General features: G+C 34.3%; 1 protein-coding gene across 3 annotated transcripts in view; it reads left to right on the top strand.

The window, feature by feature from the left end:
• LOC106141412 (peripheral plasma membrane protein CASK) overlaps nt 1-20,095 on the top strand; it is a 206,268-nt gene that overhangs the window by 179,430 nt on the left and 6,743 nt on the right. For 2 of the 3 annotated variants that reach the window (XM_060946162.1, XM_060946164.1), the window contains 7 exons: nt 11,828-12,019; nt 13,222-13,386; nt 14,162-14,230; nt 14,609-14,638; nt 15,633-15,731; nt 16,012-16,150; nt 19,058-19,180. In XM_060946162.1, the coding sequence (XP_060802145.1) occupies nt 11,828-12,019; nt 13,222-13,386; nt 14,162-14,230; nt 14,609-14,638; nt 15,633-15,731; nt 16,012-16,150; nt 19,058-19,180 (817 nt within the window). The remainder of the gene's footprint in view (nt 1-11,827; nt 12,020-13,221; nt 13,387-14,161; nt 14,231-14,608; nt 14,639-15,632; nt 15,732-16,011; nt 16,151-19,057; nt 19,181-20,095) is intronic. The other variant, XM_060946163.1, reaches the window with a different exon arrangement.

Here is a 20,095-nt window from a genome sequence, read left to right on the forward strand (position 1 = left end):
CCGTGTTTCAATAAATTCGCGCTTGCTTCTGGGAACACTAATAATTTGTAACCTAGTTTGAGAATTTTTCGTTATGCATATTTTAGTTTTCCTAGAATCACACCTGAGTAGAATTGAGTAGAATTTCTTGGAAGTTAGGAATACAAGAACGTGTGAACTACGAACTATTTTTGTAAGTGATGAAAAAATTTATCACTATTCCGTTATATACAAATACATAAATGCGACTGCACAAACCTTTAATAATTATACAAAATTTACCACATAGATATTGTTAAAGGTGGTAGTTTTGAAAACATCAACTGCGATTTGAGTATTAGACTTTTGTCATAAAATGGATGAAACGTGCATAGTAAAGACTCCAATTTTTAGACCAAAAATCTTTTAACCCAGCGTAACATCGTAAAAATAAAAAAAACTTTGAGCGTGTCACCAACTATTCAAAGACATAAAAGTAAATTAAAATGGAATAATATATTAGATACCATTTCTATAAGTAAGTTCTGATCAATTGCAATCCTCTCATCTTGTTCATATAAACGATATTGTTGATGTCTTAGACAAAGAGAATAAAGAAAGCACTTAAATGATTGATGAAGCTCATTCGAGTACCAGTTTCAATCAGCATTCGTTACCTTTTGATGGATAACTGAATATTGTTATATAAGGAATGCAATACTATGAAGATCAATAGATCAAATAAAGGTAATATCATTTATCATCAAATAACCATTAAGTAGTTGTGTCAGTTATACATCACTTAGATCGTTTCAATGTAAGCAATTTATTTCAAATTAAATGTTTTGTCAAATTATATGTAAAAGCTGTGCGCACCTTAAGTACGTTTATTGTACTTTTCCCAAACTTCTTGGGACACTTCTTAGCACTCTTTAACCGAACAAACACTGTGTTTTCTTTCCTTTCCTTCCAACGCTTTCAGGTACCCAAACAAACATCAATGTTTTTCCACCTTCATGTAACCAGGCTCAATTTAAACCGGTCGACAAGTAAACTTTATATATGTGGACAAACATAAATTGAACTCCAAGAAGACAACTTTATGTCAGAAGTTCAACTTTACACACAGTTTCACAACGCACGTATAATCTTACGTGAACAGAATGCAATCGTCGGTTATCTTATCTTTTAATTAAATCTCACAATGGAGGGCACGTTCGAACAATTTCTTTGAATAATTACACTTATAAAGATTCCACGTGTAATTTGTGGCATAATTTAAATTTTCCTGTTCGTTATTTTCACCCGTTATAATTAAACACATTTCTTGTGATGAGAAGCAAAGACAGTTTAAGACATGTAATTCCCTAGTCCCTAATATCAAGGCATTCTAGTTGCTTTTTTGTTTATTAGTCGTTTTTATCTGGATCTTTAAAATTAGGAGTATAAAATAAATTAATGTGAACCATGGTTTCTTTTGTTCAATATTCCCAATTATGTTTTCAGCATAAACGAATCATAGCTAATATTATTAATGCAAAAGTAAGTCCGTTTGTACTTTTCACAGTATATAACATACTTGAAATTTTGCGTGTAAATTATGAGTTTGGAGAGGGGGACTACGGTTTTTTTCGTCCCTGTAAAAACATTAATTCCAATAACATTTGCGAAAAACCTGTCTTTCGGGCAAAGTGCTAAAATCGTGTAGGTGACGCTTAATCCATTCGAAACTGCGGGTAAAAGCTAGTTGTAAAATAAATAACCAATGTTCAAATACATACCGTTTCACGTGAACCTTTTTTTCACTGACGTCTGTCGAAAATATTCTAACAAAATGTCAGTGAACACAAGCAACATTTATTAACACGTTTCCGCTTGTTTTGTTCGAGATACTGCGCCGTTGCAGTTCAGACGGGATGACAATGCTCATTGTCTTACATTGTGAGTCTAGTTTAGTTCATTGTTGCCGGTTTATTCAGTGCGATTAGTGCAAATGTACTAAATACAACGTCTGAAGTTGTTACGTTTTACTTGAGTGCGTTTCTTTGCAGTTATTTGTTAACATTTTGTTTTTGCTTTTACTTATGTATATGTGAATATATTTTTTAAAACACTGGGACTAATCCTAAATCGTGTTATTTTTAAAAGCTGTCTTTATTACCAAAACCCGTATTATAATAATGCAAACATCTAAATATTTGTGAAATTCTTAGTAAAAAAAATTATAATTCTTGACTTTATCTGCATACTGTCATCTACCTAAAATACAAGATCAGATAGTTTATATTCAAAAACGCAATCGAATCGTCTTACAAACGTCCCCAATATCCGCGATTGTGTAATCTCAAATTGATCTTCACGAGTCGTTTAACCTGAAAAAGTGTATTCAGAAATAATTCCATCCGGCTGACCTGCAACATTTATCTCTCGAAGACTCCTTTTGAGTTCACCTTTTTAATATTCGATACAATTTGTTACATTCTTACACTCGATTGGATCTGTTTTAAACAGCGCTTCTTGAACTTTTCCTTTATCTAGTTTCTTCAGTCTTTTAAAGTCGTGAACTATTATTAAACCACGTCTGCTTTCCAATATTTCTACTTGTGAATTGTTTGGATGTTCATTATTTAGTTTGGGCTGAAGTTTGTTAACTGAAAATCCTCGGCGTCAACCTGTCCACGACTTGAACTACCAACAAGTTCGGCTTTATTTGTTACTTATGCTGACACTCGTTGACCTTTTATTTGTTATGATTCTGCTGCAGAATTTATAATATTACATACTTTTTAATTAAGACTGAGAGTTGAAATATATTTTAATGGTATGAATGTTTAACTAATTTGACTTAAAATATACTCTCTCTCATACTCGTTTTAGAATAGATATATCGATAGTTTTCCTTGCCTATTGCATTCAGTTAGAATGTTATAATTATTTTGACAGAAGTCATTGGCCAAATTTAAAACAATGTTTTCTAAAACGCCTCTTATTCTGACAAAAAGACAGAACTGTTTCAGGAATTCCCTGTGTGAAATTCTTTTCGCTTCGATAGTTCATCTATTGATAAATAAGATATATTTTTGCTTTGAGCAATAAGATATATTTTTGCTTTGATTTTATTCATATTAAAATAACTGCTTAGATTCATGAGGATACAAATTTATTGCCTTTTTATGTAATTTTATTTTATTTTTTATTTATACATTTTTAAACAAGAACTTACTCACCAAAATCTGGTCTATATATGTAAATCCTTAGTGCTGTACATTCCAATCTACTCGTCTCTTCATGCGTTTATTCCTGATATAAAATCTTTTATTGCTCCGGGAAACTGGACGTCAATAAAAGCAGATATCAAAACTGCAGATGCAGTTTCGTAATATTGCGTTTCGGGGAGACCGTCGGCTTAATATTGACATAATATCGCTCAATCTGCGATGGTATGAATCTTTGGAAGGTTTTGCAAATATTTGGCGAATTATATTGAGTGTTTTCAAAGCAATTTTTACGTGCATAGTTAACTCATACCCTCTTTTTGAATAAATAGATTGTGTTAAGTTAGTCACTCTTCCGCTTGAAATGATTTTTATATCATCCATTTTTATCAATCTTTTCACCACACCCTTCGTGAAAGAATGTTCAATTTAGCCCTCCCATTCACACTTTCATCTTTGCGTTCCCAGTTGCACCCTCTGCCACTTTTCTTTCTCATCAACATCATTCATCTTTCTCTGAGGACTGATTGAGACTCGTACCACTTGCAGCGATCCCTCAATTCATACATATGTATATATTCTAAACGTACTTCTTTGATTTCATCCACATTCAAGCTTTTCATGCAAGCTTATCGGTTTAGGACATATTTGGCCTGACCTTTCACCAGATCGACCTCGATTTGATCATGGTACGTTAAACTTGGTCTTCCCCTGCCAACTTTCTTATTGACAGTAGCCTTGTATGTTTACTTTATATGGCAATATGAGGGGTCTTTTGTAATAAAACATTGAAAAAGAAAATTCTGTTGACTTTACTGGTTTTCGGTAGATTTTTTAAACTTTTCCTTTCAATTTTTTTCAACGACAAAACCTTTTTGTCGTTTACAAAGTTTTGAAATTTTTCTTTGTTCAGTTTAATGCTCTAAATTAATTCTTTATTGAAGTTTAAATTTGGAGTTCTCTCGCTTTATTCGTACCTCAAGTATTATATTAGATAATGATTTTTATTAATTTTTTTTTCTTAAAATACAAACCATTAATTCATTATTTTGAAAATTGCGAAAATATTTCTTTGTACTTTTGGTCACAAGAGGGCTGTTAGTTCCCACTAATTTTTTTTTTCGATTTCAATTAACACATGGAAATAAAAGCTCTCTTTTACTTCAAATGTCATGATGGTTTGCATCTGTCCTATAATTCACTCTATTAATCCTTTGAAATTGAAGTTATCCAACAACTTTGTCAAATGTCACAACTGAGCCATACAATTTACATTCAAATCCGACGTGTGACTAGAATTGTAAATTCATACATGCAAACATCGAGTTTGATAAACCAAAATGGGTAAGGCCTGCATAGTGCAGATATCTACCACATGGCATATGCATAGGGTTACCAGGCGTCAATACTGCCCTGACAAGATTTCGAACAATGAATGAATATGTTAAATTTTTCCCCGATTGCGCGACGTAAAGGAGGGCAATTTAAGAACTTCTTTTTGCTAAAACTCATGAAGTGGACAATTATAATGTGCTTTTGTAACGAAATTGTAGTTGATATTTTGATTTAGTTAACCCCTTTCATGTTATAATAGTAGGATAGTTCATATACTGAGTTGATCTATTCTAAAATCTATTCTGATCGTCAAAATTAGACTTGAACTAATTTGCTGTGTCAATGATACTCCCTATTTCCATACATATTATATGACAAGCATAGCATAGACAAAGCGGCTTTTTATTTAGGCATATTTATATTGAGCAAGCGACAGTATCGACAAAATAGTTTGATTTCTAAATATTACGTACTTATTACGTAAATACATAGATGTAGTCACCCTACATGTGCACAAATTAACAAACGGACGCCTGGCATTACTCAAGTCCAGTTGATTGTATTTGGATTTGGAAGACATAAGCAGTCAGGACTGACTTCGTAAGACTTCGTAAATTATTAATGGATTTGTCTTGTCATCAATCAATCAATTACCGTTAATTTGTATAAAATTCTTGTGATATTGAGTGACTTACTACCTGGCAACGTACATCAGAAACTACTGGGCAATCATGAAATTTTCATGAGAAGGGAAGCGCATTTCAAATAATATCCTTAAATTCCCACGAGAATGAGATATAATTGAGATTTTTTGTTTTACACTTTTGTAATAAGAGATCTCAGCCATATTTTAAAAACTTTTATATCGACGTACAAATGTTTATTCAATCATACATCACAGAAAATTCAACGGCAAAATGTGTGTGCATTTTGTCGAATGTTTATTTTGCCTCGTGTCTCCAAATGTCACGAACATCATATTTTGTTTTGTCAAGAATTCCGTTTGCCGGTTTGTGATTCATATTAATGTTGTTGTACCAAAATCTTTAGCTTGAAAAATATTAAAAGTGGTACTTTTGCTGTAAATGACAATATGTAATTTGATTCTCTCTTTCTCATCTTTGCATATATCAGTTTCACCCACAGACGCCATGCTTGATGGTCTGGGATCCAGTTGCGACATTTCTCTTTTTTCTTTGTTCAGACTGCGGCGTCTTTAGTTAAAAGACCATTGGCATCTACCTACAGATATTTAAAAGTGGCCGTACGAGTCTTATGGGTTGGCTCTGCCTTCCCCATAAGGCCAGAAGTCTTGATATGTGTATGTTTCAATTAATTCACAAAGGATCCGCGATTGTCGTAGTTTATTTACCGTTCAGTTACAGTAATCGTGTGAGCTCAAGTTTTGAATGAAAGTTCTGGGTCACTGCATTCAGCAAATTGGCTTCGGATTTTTACGGCTTCCTGGATTCCATGTTTCACTGGTTTTAAAATATTTAATTTCGCACTAGAATTTTCCGTTTATTTATTTTACTTCATTGCTAAAGTTTTGGCTTTTCTACCAATCAAATGAGTAGTTGATGAAGAAACTTGAGTAAAAATATTTAAATTTTTATTTCATTTGGGAGATAAAGGATTATGTGTTGTTTAGTATTATTTCTTAAATCTCGGTAAGATGTCACAAGAAGATAAATGTTTATTCCGTTCTAGCTAACTACTCTGAAATAGTAGCAACTACCTATTCCATTTAAATGTATGTCTGTGCAGCCATGCATACAGTTCAGCTTTAATTCCTCAGCTTTTGGCACGTGATAAACGCCACTACATTATCAACAAACCTCGGATTAGCCATGTCCCAGTAATTCACGGAAATCCAGAAATCTAAATCTAGCTTTGAATTTAATACGTTTCCATTGCATTCACGTGAAAACTGGATTACGGTTTTGACATTCGTTCAATTCTCTATGCCGCTGATACTTCATGCATTTTGACAGCTTCATATGCTATCAATTTTCATTCACATACCGTTTGTAAATTGTCTGTTGTTCGAAAATGGATATTTTACGTTTTGAAGCGGTGGTGGTCGATAGATTAAATGTTTTGAGACAAATAACTCACTTTTAGGTAGTAGCAAGCTTATTTGTCGGATATTAGTTCTGCCTCACTTCCGTCCCATACTTCTCCGTCGTAGAACAGCTGAGAGCGGAAATGACTCGGCCACCTCGCTTACATTTTTATACGTGATCATACATTGCTCTTTATCGAAATATTTGTGATATAACATACATGATCACGCCTCTATAGTAGTGTAGTAGGCAGGGACTACATCATTCCCCTTGCCACGATTCCAGCATACTTCCATTGCTTCATCCAATTTTTCATGCAAGCTCAGTTAACGAAACTCTTAACTCTGTTATTGTTGGGATTATAAAATTTACAAATTGAATATTTACATAAATAATTGTTCAAATATTTTCTTATACTTCTCGTGGTTCTAACACAAAAGTCTCACATCCCAGGTGACTATAAATGGACATTTTACAACCGAATCCACCTCCGAAATAGCAATCATCAACCCTCACAAATCGAAGGAAACCGACTATCAAAACTAATGTAATCGGTTCTAAAACTGTACGTTCCGCATCAATATTGTTTGTTCGTCGTGTCCCCTATGGCTCGTTACCTCGCTCCATCGCTTTTATAACTTCCAGTTGACTGTCCAGTTAGAAATAATCCTTTCCCATCAGGACACATAAAACATACAGTATTTGGTTATATCCGATAGTTGTTTTAATGTTCACCGATCGTAGAGTTTCGGCCAAATCCGATGTGATTTTCATAACTTTTGAGGCCGTATGGTTTCGTCCCTTACGGAGTAGAGCCAAAAGGCCCTGTTTGAGAGGATGGCTTGATGTTTGATTGAGCAGTAGTAGAACATACATACATAAAATCACGCCTCTTTCCCGGAGGGGTAGGCAGAGACTACCTCTTTCCACTTGCCACGATCTCTGCATACTTCCTTCGCTTCATCAACATTCATAACTCTCTTCATGCAAGCTCGGCGGTTTCGGGTACTCTTGACCTGACCCTTTCCCAGGACGTCCTTAATTTGATCAAGATACGTTCGTCTAGGTCTTCCCACTCCGACCTTTCCCTCCACACTCACCTTGTAGTAATAGTAGTAGTAGCTGGCACAATTATCTTTTTCGCTAAACTACTTGACCAGCGTGGAAGTGTGTGATTTCCTACATAGCAAAATTAGACTGTACCATCTCTGAACTTAGGGCGCGACTTAAATGCAAAAGTTAAACCAAGAAGTAGAACCAAATTCCCAAGGCGTATAGATTTGAACAGTGTAGCTTTAGTATCCCTCGCTCCCTTAAGAATTGACAAAAAATATTGATTGGTCCATATTACGATGTACCGCTTGTATTATAAATTTCTACACTAGACTCAATTTACAAATCACAAATATTTTTATCTGTTAATTACTAAACGATGGAATTGAACATCAGATATGTTACTAGTCCATTGCCTAAAAGCAAAATCTCACATTAAGCTTTAACTGATCATATTATTGCAATTTCTATAATTCAGTTAACAGCTTCTGCAAGATTAGTTATTAACACAACACAATGGCACAGATAATAATGGTTACAAAAGCAGTAATTAGCTGACATGTCAAACGGGTATCGACCGCATATATCCGATGCGGTCAGCCGTGGAATTCATTATCATGACATCCAGAATAATCATTAAGTAAATTCTTGGAATCGTATATACATACATATAATCACGTCTATATCCTTTGCGGGGTAGACAGAGCCGACAGTCTTGAACAGACTGATAGGCCACGTTCAGCTGCTTGGCTTAATGATAGAATTAAAATTCAAATTGTGACTAAAAGAAGAATCCCAAGTTTTAAAGCCTATCCCTTAGTCGCCTTTTACGACATTCATGGAAATGAGACGGAGTGGTCCTATCCCTTTTTTATTGGTGCCGGGAACCACATTTATTGTAGGTATATATTTGAACAAAATTACGCACCTGGAACGTACCTTATCGAATAGGGGTTGTCTTGGCGAAATGACAAGTATAACGTTCTCTTCAACTGACGAGCTTGCATAAAGGGACTGATAAATGTGGATGAAATAAAATAAATGTGCAAGGATCGTTTCATGTGGAAAGATGTATGTGATCCTTGTCTACCCACAGCGAAAAATTTGTGTTTAACTTACATTGGATATTTATGACTTTAAATTTCAATAGCAGCTATTTTACCTCACAAAATGCAGTTAAATGCAGTGAATGGATACATGAAGGGTATTTTATTGTTCTAAGATTCTCCAATAAGCAAGAGGGAGTGTCTGTACATGATCAGATCTGTAAAACCCACAATCATACATAATTTTATCTCTCTCAATATGCTCGTAACCTACGTGTAAGACATTCTAGAATATTCAGCGTTATGATATACTTATTTGATGTTTTAATTAGGTATTTAATAATTTCTACTAGAGTTAATCCCTAGGCAAACCAAGTCTTAAATGAGATTCCTGTTTTCGAAATTAATAAAGACGTTCGACGTACTCCCAAACGATAAGTCGAGCAAGTTTCAATTAGATACTTAATTAAATCTACATTGAGTCTTGTTCTCCCAGGAGAGCCATTGAATTTGGACGTATTATACCTAATACGCAAATAAGAAAGTTGTCTTTGTATGAAAAGAAATAATTTCTTATAATTTACCCAGTTTTAAATTGTATTATTCTTTAGACCTGTTCTGAATTTTTAAGACATTTCTTGGTGACAGAAGTGGGATTAACACTGCTTTTTAATAATTTTCTTGAGGCGAATCTCTGATATTATTGATAATTTTTACGACGATTTGAATCAATGTGTTATTCGACATTTAAATGGAGTAATTTGGAGTTATCCGTTTGGCTAATTGAATTGATATTTAATACACCAATTGAAAATTTTCCATCGGTTCGTTACAGCGGTTTTCGGTACATTTTGTGGATTACAGGATCCAAGTAATATTGGCAGCGGGCCGGTTATCCGGCGTCCGTTCACGGCCGTATGCCAGACGCGCCCGGGCGAAAAATGAAAGGGGATCAAACGAAATTGGCCGACGAAATATTTCAAAATGACCAGTATCTAGAGTTGGATCTAAATATGTTTTGCTCTAATAAAGATATTTCTTGGTAAGACTATGAATTTAGCGCCAAGAAAGTAGAAGACAGTGAACATGTTGCCAAATCCTTTTACGGTATTGGAAAGAATCACTTAAAGGCTATCTTGAGCGGACTCTTGGCTGAGCTGATATGCCAACTGAGAATGTACTATGATTAAGGGAGAATATTTTTATAGGCGTAAGATGGATTGCAAATTATTTTTAGCCAAATGACATAGCCGGCGAAGACACACTTCTATCATCGTCATTCCTTTACATGCTAAAATAACGTGAAATTGGTTTAATACTTTACACATTTCCCCTTTATACATTGAGATAATGCACTGAAGATATAGAAATGGTAATATTATTATTCAGATTATATAAGCATGACAGACGAAACAGGTGTACAGGAACCCTTTTGCAGTAGCTGTATCCGATATTTGACATTTCTAAAGGACTCTCGTGAACTTCAAAATAATAGGTGACGTTGATGCTATCAATTGATTGAATTTGCTTCAGGAATTTGAAGTGTGCTGAAGTAACATTCAAATCAAATAGACACGAGACACCGCAACCGATCCGTAGTCACACCATTTTGCGAAACCAGTGGGCTGTTTTAGGAATATGTTGCTACATGCGAGGGCGAATGTGTGAATGAATTTACATACAAACATCCCTTGCGGGATAGACAGAGCCAACAGTCTTAAAAAGACTGAACAGCCTTAATAATTTCTCTTGAATAAAATAAAATAAAAGCGGTTTGGAAATAAATTTATTAGAATTTCAGTAAATCCATAGCTATCGGTGTTCCAATAAAATCCATTTTTAGCATACGAATTATGTGGGTGTAGATTTTCAGCGTAATTAATGTTGGATGTTGACAGGTAAATTAGTAATCTTTCTAATGAAACCTTAAAAAAGAAAATGGACTGAAATATACGCTCTCATATTGTTTACGCTGTTCAATTTTATGAGACATTTACGAGATACAAACTGAGTTTACATAGATACATCACAAGAAGATTTTTCAAACAGCCACTTTATACCTCATAATAATGATATATTCGCGTCAATCTTTTTTTTGTGCCGTGTGGCTCCCGGCACCAATATAAAAAAGAATAGGACCACTCCATCTCTTTCCCAAGGATGTCGTAAAAGGCGACTAAGGGATAGGCTTACAAACTTATGATTCTTTTTTAGGTGATGGGCTAGCAACCTGTCACTAGTTGAATCTCAATTCTATCGTTAAGCCAAATAGCTGAACGTGGCCATTCAGTTTTTTCAATACTGTTGGCTCTGTCTACCCCGCATGGGATATAGACGTGACCATATGTATGTATGTATGTATCTTTTTTTTCTTTCAGACAGAACATTATATTTAAACCCTCATGTATTCTGTCTTTTAATTAAAAATTTTCGCTTCTTCATTAACTGGAAATCAAATTACAGGAAAATTGCATGGAAGTAATATTTTATAGCACCGGCGGAACGATTAAAACTACGACTGTAATGTCTGACGAGTTTTTGTCTTTTAAGAGAAATTTTCTCTGAATTTCACTATTCAACGTTATTCTTGAATAGTCTTTGCTTAGGAATATAAATTAAAACGAGTTTTAATTCAGGTCTTTGCTATTCATTATTATTTTCATTTCATATTGAATAAATTTTCTTTTTTTTATCAAAGATCCAAAGTAATGTAAAGTTTCCTTGATAATGAATGCCGAAATTATTTCTGCAGCTTTCATTACTGTCAGAAAATCTTTCAATGATATTCTTTTTCGCTCGCGAATCATGATGCTCCTCCAAACAGCCTCTATGCCGATACTAATGATTTTCATTGTTTCAGGCCCTACTACAAGTGAATGCCGTAATTAATACTGCATTTTTCATTACTGTCAGAAAATCTTTCAAAGATATTCTTTTTCGCCCGCAAATCATGATGCTCCTCCAAACAGCCTCTATGCTAATACTAATGATTTTAATTGTTCCTATTCTTTTCGCCCGCGAATCATGATGCTCCTCGAAACAGCCTCTATGCTAATACTAATGATTTTAATTGTTCCTATTCTTTTCGCCAGCAAATCATGATGCTCCTCCAAACAGCCTCTATGCTAATACTAATGATTTTTCATTGTTCCAGGCCCTGCTGCAAGCTCACGACGTGGTCGCTCGAGAGGTGTACGGCGAGGAGTCGTTGCGGGCATCCCCGCCGCCGGTCAACGGGCGCACCACGGCGCCCCCGCCGGAGGACGAGGACGACACCGAGCCGGAGTTCGAGAACGTGACCAGGGTGCGCCTGGTGCAATTCCAGAAGAACACTGATGAGCCGATGGTTTGATTTTTTTTTTAAGAACTTGCATTAGAGTTTATGCGATAAATAGAGTATATATAGTTCAATAATATGTATAATTAAATACAATATTTATTCTTAATATAAAATTGTAAAAATAAATATGACGAATGTATAAAATACACATTATTCTCTGTCTTCATCACTACATAGTATAAAACAAAGTCGCTATTTTAGTCTGTTTGTCTGTATGCTTAAATCTTTAAAATTACGCAACGGATTTTGATGCGGTTTTTTGTAACAGGTAGAGTGATTCAAGAGGAAGGTTTTTATGTATAATAACATTTATAATTTTGCACCCGTGCGAAGCCGGGGCGGGTCGCTAGTGTTTTAATAAAATATATGACATAAGTAAATATATAGCCCTTCTCCCATTTCAGCGCCCGACAGGGTCCTTAATTGTTCCTTTATTTTATAAACGATGACCTGTATACAGTACATTAAGGATGCAATAAATAAATTGAATTGAATTAAATATGCCCTTAATATCTCGTTAATTTCAGATAGCAATACTTATATCTATTTTTATTTATCATATTATCGTATACGTCTATTACCTTTCAATCATAAAATATTTTGGTGGGCGTATTTGTTTTGGCAGGGAATGAATAATTCATTTGTATTCATGAGCATTCCTAAGGTGGTCTAACTATTTACATTATTCATCCAATCTGACCTTATATTCTATTGACTGGTCCATTTTCCGCGATTACATGTTACCTCAATAAAAAAGAACATGTTTTATATATTTTTAATTTTTTTTATTCCTTGTCTTTAATATGGCTCAGGAGAATCCTTTTCTGAACTTACTAGTACAGGAAAAAAAAATGTTTAGTTTGAAGTTTTTGATCGCACTCATCACACCATAACCATGTCTTTAAAGGAGAGACGCCAATAATATAGAAGGTCACTCATCTGTGCCAAAATGTATTTATATAAATCAGACAGACAGCGAAAATCCCAATCCGCTGGGTCTAAAACTTAAAACATGATATAAATGGTTACTGTGTGAACTGTGTGAATGGGAATTAACGGAAAATTATGTTTTATGCTTGTGGAACTTCGGGCGTCCCCTAGTTCATAATATTATGCATGTAAAAAAATAACTAACACCCTACAATTTTCACCCTACATTCTTTTATAATTCCCATTTAGCAGCAGTTAACAACGCTTTGAAATTTCAGGGCATAACACTGAAACTGGCGGACGATGGGCGATGCATCGTGGCCCGTATCATGCACGGCGGCATGATTCACCGACAGGCGACGCTGCATGTTGGCGATGAGATCAGGGAGATCAATGGGACACCTGTTGCTAATCAGTCTGTGGCGCAACTTCAGAGGATGCTGGTACGATGATATTTTTAAGTAGTTTAATTGAAAATATTTATTGATGATTCATGGTCAAAAGCGAACCCCACCTCTCCAAGTAGTAAGAATGTAATGACAGAAGGAAGAAGATACAATCTTTTAAAGTATTTTTTTCCTAGTTTTAGATAGGAGAGTTTTGCGCACAAGTTGTTATGCTCAGGATGCAACTGTGAACTATAGAGATAGCAGAATATTAAGGACAAAGGATAAAATGGATCTTATAGATTAACTTCATAAGCATATGTCCGAGAATTAATGCCAAATGTGGGTGTTAGTTTCGTGACTTAATTGCCATTAGCAAAACAAATTCCCTCGTAATATGATTACGTGTTTTCCTAATTACTCTAAACTAACAGTCGTAAAGTATCGTAACCCCAAAACTGTTAATCTTGTTTAGAAAGTCTTAATTCTGTTGTGTGTGACATATATACGTTCATATGTTATCCCTCGGGTCCAACGTCTAATGTTATTACAGTGTCTAAAAGTTTATAATACATTTTCTGTATTTACATGATTCTCATTTTTATCTTGGGTTAAAGTTTGTTTCTAATGCGTTGTACTAATTTCACCAAAATTTTATCATTTTAATGTCCCAAAAAACTTGAAACAGTTCAGTATAAACTTTATTAAATACATAGTAATTGATTCAAATCAATAACCTAATCTAATAGTTTTAATCGTGATTAGTCATCAAGTCGCTATTAATGTCATCCATTTAATTTTATAAACAATATTGACATGTTTTGCTTTTTAGCGCGAGGCTCGGGGGTCAGTGACGTTCAAGATTGTGCCGTCATATCGTTCTGCACCACCGCCGTGCGAGGTAACGTCTTGTTGATTTCCAATTTTCAAGACCCCTTTGATAACCACCGATAATTGTAGGAAATCTTTGACTAAATCCATGTGTTCGTCGTAGTTTGTGATTCAAAGTGTGTGTAGATTTAGTTAATCCATATGAACCGTTAGATTAGAAAAGCATTTGTGGAATTAACTTAATACTGTTTTGTAACAATTGGTTAATTTTCTACGGAAGAATGATGCAATCGCTTGCTTTTTAATGAAATTACACTTTACTAAAAAAAAAACCTAATGGTAAATAAACAAGAGTCGACAAGCGCACACAAATTTAAGACTAATGCTTGTCTTAAGCATAAATTGGTGTTTGAAATTGGAAATTAAAATGTATTTTTGTTCTAACTAGCTTTTCCGGATAAAGCCTTCGCCCGTGCTAGTAAGTAGCGAGACCAGAACCGTTGCTACTTTATGTTGTTATGTTTGTTATAAGTTTATGTTGTGTTTTGTTCCAAGACCGGGTTTGCGGTGTTACGAATTTGAACTTTATATTGAGCTATTTTCCAGCCAACATCGTTTTTTTAATTACGGACCAGTTACTTTGACTTGTATTATATAAGCCAGCTGTTTGTTTGCTTCAACTTAATTTTACAAAGTACGACACAATTTCTTTCTGATTTTTTAAAAAAGAATACGGATGTGTATCTGTATTGTTTTTACTTACCTGTAAGTATCATAAAGTGATTATAATAATTAGAATGTAATAAATAGATTCCGTCATAAGTTGTACGATGACGGTTGTATTGACTGACAAAATTGTTTCTCCCAACATAACGAAAAAGGCATTATTTTTTGTGACATGTAGTTTTTTTTGTGTCACCGCAAATGTAGTACTTGGTTATGTTATACTCACCCGGGCATGGCTGCGCGTCCCCGCGATCTCCGTTTCTGTGCGCTTGTTGTTCTTACCACTGCTTTACGTCATCTTCACACATTTCATTATACTTATTCATCTCATCAGCCTCTCATTAACTCGTAACATTCATATGTACTTCATCATTCATGAAATATCTGCTTCCGTAGAAAGCTAAGATTTCGGCACCAACTGAAACTTTGATGCGACTTTTAATTTCAAAAATGCGTGTGTGAATATTTATCATTCGTATTTCTCTTGTATATTTGTTCAAATCTAGTTTTTTAAATATATTGTTAATAGTATAAAATACTATATTTTATTGGTGTCTCATTAAGACTCAGATTTACGTTTTAGTAAAATTTAAGTTTCAGCTGCTGAAGAAGTTTTAGTCAGTTGCTCTTAAAATATGCATCGGATTATCATTCTCGTATTCTACAATACTATCACCATCATAATCATCTATGTTCTATCCCCGTTTTGACTTGGACACAAACTTGACAAGTTATATTTATTTCAGATATTCGTAAGAGCACAATTTGATTACGATCCGTTAGAAGATGAACTGATACCGTGCGCTCAAGCCGGTATTGCTTTCAATACTGGAGACATTCTTCAGGTATTTATTTACATTATGATATAACTTCTGCTTGATAGATGAAATTCTTTATTTTTATCTGTATTGACTCTAGACAAGTCTTAAATGCCTGTGCTAAAATAGTTTTTTTTTATTACAAATTGACATTTTATAAATGAGACTGTCAATATGAACAAAATTTTGGATTAATGAAAAGCTAAATACTTATTTTATATTAGTATTGTCATTATTTTTACGAACATTAAACGGATTTCGTCGTCTCTAATTTTTATTTTCTGATTCTTTAACATTCAATCCACAGATCATAAGCAAAGATGACTCTCATTGGTGGCAAGCCCGCAAGGATGCTTCGGGAGGATCAGCCGGGCTGATACCAAGTCCTGAACTTCAAGAATGGAGGGCCGCGTGTGCCGCTGCGGAAAAGTCAGCCACCGATCAAGGTAAATCATTCCCCAAAGACTTATATTCATCACTTTTCATATCTGTTATCTAGCTGCTGTCTTATTTATAAAACCTCAAGACATCAAAGTAATTTACTATTAGATGAATGTAACACAGATTCTTTTCTCCAAATTTGTTTGACATTATAAAAAACAAAATTTAATTTGTTGACAATTTCGTCGTTCAAAGAGCATGTTACGCCTCTGGCAAGTGCTAAGACAACGGTTAGATTTTATGTGTTTTAATGTTGTAAAATATCGTATAATGAATTCAGATACAGACCAAATTGCAAATGATTGTGTTATTATTTTCTTTAAGTTACCTATTATAGTAGAATTATTGGTGTTGTAGGTTAAGTATTTACTTGATGTTTTATCCTCATGTATTATTTTACGTTTTGTTATTTTATTTTTAGTAAGTTCATCAGTTTTTAAAAGTAGCTCGTTTTTATTTGTTCATTGTTAGGATAGTCTAAAACAATACCGATTTTGATTTCCGATAAATTTATTTGTGTCAAATCAGGTCTCTTTTATGATTTTTAGTCGCATCGTTTTTGTCCTTTTCATTGTCAACTATTTCCGTTGCAATTATCGATCTTCGATTGATTGGAACATTTTGTATGTTTGTTTTACGTTACCATGACATTAACATATCGTGTTTTGCTTTCAAACATAAACATTTTGGATGATCCTGCAGTTGGTATGTAAAATGGCTTTTTATGTTTGTACACTGAGTAATACAAGCTCCCAGTGTTATAACCTTAAATCGTATTTTACCTGAAGCATGGTGTTATACCAAATCTTTCTGTGATGTTCCATATCTTAACGTCTCTGGCCCATATATCTTAATGTCTCCAATCTTGGTAGAAGTAACAGTAATTAGATACAAATTATAACCGATATAAGTATCATATTTGAAGGGAGTTTGTGTAACCCCGATTTTGTAACTTTAATTTTGGGAAAACTACTTTAATATTTTATCAAGTATCATAACAGTGACTTTCAAAATATTTATCAACAAACTATTATAAAAACTTCAAGCTATTTGTAAGAATAGTTTTTGTTATTATCTTTTATCGGAACGCATTTAATTGGCTTTAATGGGTAGATAACGTACGATCAATTTTCTTTTAAATAAATTAAAAATTGCCAATTATGTATCACAAAGTGACGTGTCGCGTGACACCCACATATTTGCTTAACAACATCCAAAAGAAGTTTTCCCAACACATGACAATACCTTGCGTGTACCCCGTTTCAAAAGTAGAGGACTATACCATACCATTCCATGATTTGCGTTTGCATGAACCGTGTTGTAATGTTGTGCCGCTAGGAGCCGAAGGATGCGTCTCCCACACCGACGGATGTGAAAACACAGGTAAGGAACTATCAGATATGTGGGAAGTAAGCCTTTGTTAATTGGTTCAGAGGTGTCAGTGCCACTTTTACTCGATCTAACGCGTCGATCAAGTAAACGCGAATTTGTATGTGATTTGATCAGCGCCACCTAGTGGTAACGCGATGGCACTAATGCAACTCCATACAAACTCGCGTTTACTTGCTCGACGCGTTTGACCAAGTTAAACTTGCACTAACCCCTCAGGTACCTTAGGGAACCATAAAGCGTCCTGTGGCGTTTAGAATACCACTCAATCTCTTTCCAATGTATGGGACTAAAAGAAGAAAAATTTTTAGTCTGCTAACCACAATACGAGATTGGTTGGGTTAGGTTAAACTGTTCCTTGAGATTTATGTCTATAACATACAAATTTAAAAAAATAAAAACTTCACACATTTCTGCTTTTCTTTAATGAATGCGTTAGTGGAAAGGTTAAGAGATTTTTTTAATTTATTTTGGTTTTTAACCAGGTCTCATCTGATATAAATTATTAAATACTATATAAATTTAGAAATAGTAGGTAAGAATATTGTTACAAACCGCAATATCGATTACTTAGTAAGTGCTTATCTGTAACTCCGAATCAAATATCAGCTACATTCAAGTTAGAATATATGTATGTCTCAAATGTCTGAAGATTTTCCACGTGCGTAAATCCCACGCTTAGAGGACGAAATACACGTCAATCAAATAATTCAAGTGAATGAAAAATGATCCGACATAATACCATATCACACAGTGAAACAATTCATGGATGATCATATTATTTTCTTATGTGGAGTTTTATAAATATAATAAATGTAAGTCGATTGCTTAAAAAATCTTGATTGGTACTGTAAGTACAGTCAAAAATATAATTAGGAAAACAGGGCAATTAAGTAGAAAAATATTTTTTTCACTAAATCAATATTTATATTTAGCAAAAGTTTGCATTAATAAGAATATTTTTAAAATTAATAAATTAATTTTTTACTCTGTATATGTACAAGTACTTTGTCTTTGTTGGCGTATCGACTCAGGCAAAACATATTTGCAAGATTGTGAAATATTACCATTGTGCCGTGTGGTTCCCGGCACTAATATAAAAAGAATAGTACCACTTCATCTCTTTTCCAAGGATGTCGTAAAAGACGACTGGGATATGGGCTTGTGAACTTGGGATTTTTCTTATGGTCGATGAACTAGCAGCCCGTCACTATTTGAATCTTAATTTTATCATTAAGCCTCACAGCTGAGCGTGGCATGATAGTCTTTCGATTCGGCAGTGCTGGCTCTGTCTTGTCTTCCCCTCGGGGAATATATACCTGATTATATGAATAAGTATATTACCACCAATATAGCACCATCATTTCATGTATTTATAAAAAAGTAAAGTTTGCAACATTGTATATTTCAAAAAAACACACCAATCGATTTTATCGCGCGAAAAACTGTCGATTTTATCGCGCGAAAAACTGTCGATTATTTTTAAACGCAATACTATTTTAACTTTACAATTGCTGTTCCAGTGAACTGTTCCATTTTCGGGCGTAGTAAGAAGAAGCAATCCAAAGACAAGTATTTGGCCAAACATAATGCCGTATTCGATCAGCTGGACGTTGTCACGTATGAAGAGGTCGTGAAACTACCATGTAAGTTAAATTTGCACTTCTTGTGTTGTAAAAATGTAATTGAAACTTCGTTCACTTCGTTGGGATACTGAAAGCCAGATAAATAGGTGGAAAATTTTCGAAAAGCGGACCCTTTGTCCTGAAGTTTTGTGGCCATAGGCAAAATCAAATATAGAGTCCCATGATTTTTAAAGTAAAAGGCAAAATTAATATTTTGTAATGCATTAATAATAAAATAATAGACACGCATGAAATGAATAGTAAACTTAGCTGGTCTATGGTTTTAATTTCATTCGCTAACATTTCTATTGGACTAGGCTTTAAAGAAATACCTACCTGAAAATTTCACGGCATTACCAGCTTTTAAAGAAATTGGAAATATTTTGATGGCCTCATTCTTGTGGTTAGTTTTAGAAACTGCACGGAATATAGGAACAAGTTTAAAGTTACATGTACCGTGTCTTTAGTCTCTCTCTCTCATTCTCTCTTCACTATCACCACAGTACTTACGTAATTTGGATGTCAAACGAGATGACTAAAATAAGCACTTTTACCAAATCCTAGAAGCCTGTTTAAAACTAATAGGACTAAGAAAAATCTTGCGATAAATGGCGACATGATGACTTGTTTTGACATAACCGTCTCACCCGCAATCTGGACAGACAGAGAAAAAATACTATAATCATTCCATAACTAAGACTTTCATAAACGTATCACTTTTTTACCGTGTGGTTCCCGGCACCAATAAAAAAAAAGAATAGGACCGCACCATCTCGTTCCCATAGATGTCGTAAAAGGCGACTAAGGGATAGGCTTATCAACTTGGGATTCTTCTTTTAGACGATGGGCTAGCAACCTGTCACTATTAGAATCTCAATTCTATCATTAAGCCAAATAGCTGAACGTGGCCATTCAGTCCTTTCAAGACTGTTGGCT

This window comes from Amyelois transitella, chromosome 10 (genome assembly GCF_032362555.1).
Source record: "Amyelois transitella isolate CPQ chromosome 10, ilAmyTran1.1, whole genome shotgun sequence".
Lineage (NCBI taxonomy): Eukaryota > Metazoa > Arthropoda > Insecta > Lepidoptera > Pyralidae > Amyelois > Amyelois transitella.